At 46.8% G+C, this 7,192-nt stretch overlaps 1 protein-coding gene across 1 annotated transcript; it reads left to right on the top strand.

Annotated features, from left to right (window-relative positions):
• Positions 1 to 435: 435 nt before the first annotated feature.
• Positions 436 to 5,126, top strand: LOC131383550 (uncharacterized). Its single transcript, XM_058439622.1, has one exon. It carries the CDS (start codon positions 1,509 to 1,511, stop codon positions 2,199 to 2,201), a length of 693 nt encoding a protein of 230 aa, XP_058295605.1. The 5' UTR covers positions 436 to 1,508; the 3' UTR covers positions 2,202 to 5,126.
• Positions 5,127 to 7,192: the final 2,066 nt, after the last annotated feature.

Raw genomic sequence — 7,192 nt, 5'->3', positions numbered from 1 at the left:
CAGCAACCAGACAAAGGAAGCTCCTCAGTCTCCAGTCATCTCTCTGTGCATGCAGCTCAGTCACTGATCTCACCTACTGGTAAGTTTTCCCGGGAGCCCAGTTAACAGGTAAAAATCTGCACAGCCTCCCTTGGTTTCTCCAGTCTGAAAACCCAACGTTGGTCCAAGAAGGCTCCGGCATGTTCCAGGCACTCGCTGATCATCTGGTCTTAGGGGGATGCCTCTAAGCCATTTGATCCTGTTCCAGGAGTGAAAAACGCAGTAGTAACAATCACTCCTTTTATTGTATCCCTCCGGCCATCCAGGACAGTCTCCTTTTCCCTGTTCTCCCAAGACTACCCTCATTATGGGGAAACTCGTGGTCTTCCATTCCAAAAAACAGCCCTCTAGCCTGCCTCATAAAAAACCTGCAAACCTTAGGCCTCAGGCAAGATATCCACCCTAAGTGCCTTGTCATTTTTTGCAATTCAGTCTGGCCACAATACGAATTGGATAATGGGTCCAAATGGCCCACAAATAAAACATTCAACTTTACAATTTTAACTGATTTAAGCAATTATTGCCAACGACTGGAGAAATGGGGAGAAATTCCTTATGTCCAGGCCTTTTTGCACTCAGATCACAACTCGACCTCTGCAATTCTTGCTCACCTATTCAAATCCTTCTCCTCCATTCTTGCTGCCCTCATCACCCTTCTTCTCCTGACCCTACCTCTTTTTCCTCATTCAATCCAGCTGACTGCTGTCTACCCCTCCCAGCCCCTACCTCTTCCTCTCAACCGTCTTCTTTAACTGCCTAAGCCCCCTCATTATCTTCTCAACCGCCATCTTTCAGCAGCCCTCTTCCTAGCTGCCATCTTCTCAGTCAGCAGTATCCACTTCTTTTCCTACACCGTCCCCTCCTCAGGACAATTCTAGAATTGCCTGTACCCATTCTCCTCCCCCACCACCCTCTCCTGAGGCTTGTAAACCCATCCCAACGCCTTATGCCCCTATCTATCCTCCACTGCCTGTTAACTCATCCCCTCTTTCCCCTTCAAACCCTCAGCAGGAACTACTTCTGGCTTCTTCCTTCTCTCCTGCCCATACTCGCTTGGGTGCCATCTTTGGCCCATGCCTCACCCTTACTTCAGTGCAGGTGCTAGAATGCCCACTTCAGGAAGTAGCAGGAACTAAAAGTGTTGTTAGAGTTCATGTTCCCTTCTCCCTCACTGATCTCTCTCAAATTAACAAAAGACTCAGTTCATTTCCAGAAGACCCTACCTCTTACATTAGAGAGTTTCAGTACCTCACCGAGTCTTATGAACTAACCTGGCATGACCTCTACATTATCCTCTCTTCCACCCTCACCCCAGAAGGCCAAGACCGTATCTGGACCCTAGCTCCGTCACATGCTAATACAATTCATCACCAAGCTCCTGCCCAGCCTACTGGCACAGAGGCAGTCCCCAACCAGGACCCCACTGGGATTATCAAAACAGGACCTCTGGACACCGCCATCGAGACCACATGATTGTGTGTCTCCTTGCAGGACTCAAAAAGGGTGCCCATAAACTGGTAAACTATAAAAAACTTTCAGAAATCACGCAAGGTCCTAACAAAAACCCAGCCCTTTTTCTCTCTGGTTCAACTGAAGCCATGAGAAAATATACCAACCTAGACCCAGCAAGCCCAGAAAGAACTACTATCTTAAACCTTCGGTTCATCTCCCAGTCCACGCCTGATATTCGGTACAAGTTTCAGAAGCTTGATGATGGCCCTCACACCCCAGAACAAGACCTTCTTAATTTAGCCTTCAAAGTCTTTAACAATCATAATGAGGAAAGTAAAAGGCAAAAACAGGCAGAGTTTCAAATGCTTGCTTCCACCATCGGGGCCCTGCAGGCCCACAGGGCCGCAGCTCCACAAGGAAGCCTCCTAGCAATCCACCTCCACCTGCCTGTTTCAAGTGTGGCAATGAAGGCCACTAGTCCAGATAATGCCCAAACCCAGGTAAGCCCACCAGGCCGTGTCCCCTCTGTGAAGGACCCCGCAGGAAGTTGGACTGCAAGTGGCCCCCGCAAGGACTGCCCCTTCTTAAGCCGGCCAAAACCTCCTACTCGAATCTCATTGGCCTTGCTACTGAAGACTGATGGTGTCCTGGAACGGACGCCCCGGCAACTACCATCGCTTCATCTGATGGTGGCAGGTAGGCCAGTATAGTTTTTTTTTTTTAATTAATATCGGACAACCTACTCTGCTTTACCTAATTTTTCAGAACTCATCTAGTCTTCCCAAGTCTCTGTTGTGGGAATTGATGGATAAGTCTCCAAACCCCAAGCCACTCCTCCACTTTTCTGTTCCCTGCACACCTTTTCCTTCACTCACTCTTTCTGAGTCCTGCCCTCATGCCCAACTCCGCTCCTAGGCAGAGACATCCTTTCAAAACTCCACACTATCCATTTCCACATTCCCCACAGTACCCAACGCAGCAACCCAGACCCCTTCAGGGCTTCTAATTTTCTTCTACTCTTCCAACCTCCCACCTTAAAACATGCAACTTTTCCTTATCCCCCATCCATAGTTAACCCCGCTGTTTAGGATACTTCCAGACCCTCAGTTGCAAAACACCACACCCCCCTCCACATTACCTTTAAAAAGACCACCCAGTTCCTATCACAGAAGCAGCATCACATCCCCCAAGCAACTCTCGTAGGCCTAAAGCCTATCATTTCTGGCCTCCTCAACAGTCACCTACTCCACCCAACAAATTTCCCTTTCACACACCAATTCTACCTGTTAAAAAGCCAGATGGAACTTATCAATTAGTCCAGGATCTCAGGCTCATTAACCAAGCTGTACTCCCAGTATGTCCAGTAGTTCCTGACCCATATACTTTACTCTCCACAGTTCCCTCCAATACCACCCATTTTTCTGTTCTAAACCTAAAGGATGCTTTTTTTTTCACAATTCCTTTACACCCTGATTCCCAAAACCTCTTTGCCTTTATGTGGGAAAACCCAGACACCCACCTTTCACGTAAGCTCACCTGGTGCATACTACCTCAAGGTTTTAGAGACCGCCCCCACCTTTCTGGACAGGCCCTTGCTTGAGACCTCTTTACCTTATCCCTAAAACCAACCACTCTCCTTCAATATGTTAATAATCTGCTCCTATGTAGCCTCTCTCAAAGAGACTGCAATGCCCATACCATCTCTCTTTTAAACTTCTTGGCAGAACAGGGGTATCAGGTCTCCCCTAAGAAAGCACACATATGCACCCTCTCAGTCACCTATCTAGGCCTAGCTCTTACCCCGCAAACCCGAAAGCTCACAACGCACCGCATATCCCTCCTCCAGTCCTTCCCACCTCCGCGAACTAAGCAAGAAATTTTCTCTTTTCTAGGACTAGCGGGATATTTTAGGCTCTGGGTTCCCTCCTTCACTCTACTTGCCAAACTGTTATACCAAGCTGCTAAAGGCCCTCACCATGAGCCTTTAAAACCTGCACAGCCTATTACCCAATCTTTCCGTCTACTCCAGAAGGCTCTCACCTCAGCCCCCGTCCTCACTCTCCCAGACCTCACCAAACTTTTCTCCCTCTATACCGACAAGTGGCGTGGAGTTGCATTATGTGTTCTAACCCAGTCTAAGGGACCCACCCTCCAGGTTGTTGCCTACCTCTCTAAACAGCTTGAAGCCACAGTTCTCAGATGGCCTGCCTGCCTCTGAGCATTGGCAGCAGCTGCTATCCTCACCCTTAAAAGCCTAAAACTGTCTCTTCATGCCAACCTAACAGTTTATTCAACCCATAACATCAAAGACATGCTAGCTTACCACAGTGTACTAAGTCTCATCTCTACCCTACAGCTCCTCCAACTGTATGCTGTATTCATAAAAACTCCCCAAATCTCCGTGGTAACCAGCTCCTTTCTAAACCCGGCCACGCTCTTACCTCAAGCTACAACCACCCGAGACCCTACACACTTCTGTGTGAACACTGTTCAAACCTTTCTTATACCTTTTCCAAACCTAACAGACCAACTCCTTCCAGATGTACTTGGTTTCTAAATGGCAGCTCCTTCCTACATCCAGGATGCTGGCATGCTGGCTATGCTATAGTGTCACCCCCCAACACACATCTGCTCCCCCGAGGAACCACCTCCCAAAAAGCTGAACTCATCACCCTCACTCAAGCTCTCACTCTAGCAACCAGACAACAGATCAACATATATTCAAATTCTCGTTATGCATTCCACATAGTGCACTCACACGCGTCCATCTGAAAAGAACAGGGTTTCCTAACTGCAAAAAACACTCCTGTCATAAATGGCTCTTTCATCAGCAAGCTCCTTCAAGCTGCCAGGCTCCCACAGAAAGTTGCCATCATTCATTGCAGGGGCCACCAAGCCCCAGACAATCCTATATTGGCGGGAAATGTGCTAGCAGATCAGGTAGCGAAACAAGTAGCCCCACAACCCATGCAAGGCCAGTTTCTTTACTCCTGAGAAGAAAAGGAGGACTTCCGAGCCCCCAACCTGCAAAAGCAAGGACCATGGTATGTCAAGGAAGGATGCTCTGTTCTTCCTCACTCTCAAAATCTTCCTCAACTTCAAAGCCTCCACAATGATTTCCATGTTGGTTACAAACCTGTCTTGCAATTTCTCTGCCCTATTCTCACTTGTCCTCACCTTTCCAGCCGTGTTGAGAGATTACCCAGTCCTGCTCTATCTGCCACGCAGTGTCACCCCAGGGGTCCCTCCGGCCGCCACCTTTTCCTACCCACCAAGCCCGGGGTCAGGTACCCAGGAAAGGTTGGCAAGTAGACTTCACTCACATGCCACCCGATAAAACGGCTCCACTATCTTCTACTCTTTCCTGTACTTTCCTTGGGTAAGTAGAAGCATTCCCAACAACTTCAGAAGGTGCAAATGTCATCACACAAACTCATCATGCATATAATTCCCTGTTTCAGGCTCCCAACATCCATCCAGTCCAATAATGGGCCTGCCTTCATCAGCCAAATTACCCAAGGCGTCTCTACATCCTTAAGAATAAAGTAGATTCTCCATACACCCTACAGGCCTCAGTCTTCAGGCGAAGTTGAAAAAATTAACTCTGTCCTTAAAGCCCAACTCAGCAAGCTGGCTCTAGAAACCTGCCAGTTGTGGACGAAAAATCTCCCTTTCGCCCTCATGAGACCGCGCAACACCAAAACCACCACCTTTTTAGAGTCCCTTTGAAATCGTGTACGGCTTAACTTTTGCCTTGGGGCCTCCACCCTTACCAAACTCTAAGCCACTCGGGAATTACTTCCCCTCCTTAATCCAGACACAGTCTTTCATTCGTGAAGCAGCAAATAAGGCCATGCCCCTCCCTGTTGACACCTCCTTGTCTTCTCAACATAACTGTTTTGCAGGCACAGATGTGTTTATCTGCCAACCCTGCCCTCACCAAAAGCTACAACCTAAGTGGACAGTCCCCTACACTGTGATACTCAGCATGCCAACTACAGTGAGAGTCCAAGGACACCCCCACTGGATCCATCGCATCAGGGTCAAGCTCACCCCCAAGGCTACTCTCTCCTCTAAAACATTAACAGCAGGCGACACCCTCGGAGTCCATGTATATAATAACCTAAACAAAGAAAAACGATCCTTAAAGGTAGGAGGAAGCCAAAGATGGCAAGGGAACAAATGGCCTCCTCAATGAATCATCAAATTGTACGGTCCTGCCACTTGGGCTGAGGATGGTTCTTGGGGTTATCGCACTCCTATATATATGCTAAATAGAATAATTAGACTACAGGCTGTTCTAGAACTAATCACTAATCAAACCGCCTCAGCCCTGGATATGCTCGTGCAACCTCATGAAAATTTATCAAAACAGGCTAGCACTAGACTACTTATTAGCAGAAGAGGGTGGAGTCTGTGGTAAGTTTAATATCTCTAATTGCTGTCTTAACATAGATGATAACAAAAAAATGGTTCTAGAAATCGCTTCAAACATCAGAAAAGTAGCCCATGTACCAGTCCAAACCTGGAAGGGATGGGGCCCAACAAACCTTCTAGGAGGGTGGTTCTCTAATTTAGGAGAATTTAAAATGCTGGTTGGGACAATAATCTTCATCACTGGGCTCCTCCTGTTTCTCCCTTGTGTTATCCCACTGATAATAAAAGCCATTAAAACTCTTGTTGAAACTACAGTTAAGCACCAGACAATCCAGACGATGCTCCTGCTACTACGACACAATAGATACAAACCCATCTCTCAAGAATACCCCCAAAATTAAATTTTTCTTTTTCTAAGGTGCCCATGCCACCCCTATGTCATGCCTGAAGTAGTTATTGAGAAAGTCATCCCTTTTCCCTTTTCTATAGCCAAATAGGAATGTAAGATTCTCCCTGGGACCTGAAAGCTTAAGGAGCTCCTCCCTTCTCAGGCCCAGTCCCAAGGCGCAAGGCCACTTGTGTCAGCAGCGGGCATCAGCAAGATAGCAGAAGCAGGAAGAGAGCCTGCCAGAAGACACCTACCCTGGCCGGAAGACACGTACCCCTGAAGATCGAGAAAGAGGATATCCGGGTACAACGTAGCAGTTTCATCAGACTAGGACACTTCCTGTTTACAGGAGACCATAAAACCTTTGCCCTGTCCTCACTTGGGGCTGACACCATTTTAGGCCTCAGCCCTCCTGCACCCAGGCGCTCATTAAAACAGCATGTTGCTCCACATCGCCTCGTGTTTTCTGTTGGCGCACTCTCAGGGTTCGAACTGATACAACAATCTTACAGGTCTCTTTAATACTTTTTATTTATTCAATTAATATTACACTATTCCAATGTTATTTCTTCTATGAGTTTTGGTATGCTGTGTTCTTTCAGGAATTTTCCAATTTCATCTATGTTTTCAAAGTTATTGGCATAATGTTCAAAACTTCCTCTTATCAATATAAGATCAGCAGCGACATCCTCCTTTTCATTTGGAATATCAATAATTTTTCTGTTTTCCTTAATGAATTGATTAATCTTCAAAGAATTAACTTTTGACCTAAGTTTCTCTGTGTATGCTTTTAAATTTATTAGTTTGTGTTATCTTTAATATTTTCTTTCTTCTAATCTGGCTTTGGGGGATTCTTTTCTAGTTTCTTTTTTTTTTTTTTTTTGGGGTGGGGGTCTCACGCTGTCACCCAGGCTGGAGTGCAGTGGCATGACCTCT

This window comes from Hylobates moloch, unplaced genomic scaffold (assembly GCF_009828535.3).
Source record: "Hylobates moloch isolate HMO894 unplaced genomic scaffold, HMol_V3 SCAFFOLD_5, whole genome shotgun sequence".
Lineage (NCBI taxonomy): Eukaryota > Metazoa > Chordata > Mammalia > Primates > Hylobatidae > Hylobates > Hylobates moloch.
Note: the sequence above shows the minus strand (reverse complement) of the source record. Positions and strands in the feature narration are given on the sequence as shown.

What these genes read in the sequence shown, in the direction of transcription:
- LOC131383550 (XM_058439622.1), top strand. Translation starts at nt 1,509, where the DNA reads ATGATTGTGTGTCTCCTTGCAGGACTCAAAAAGGGTGCCCATAAACTG.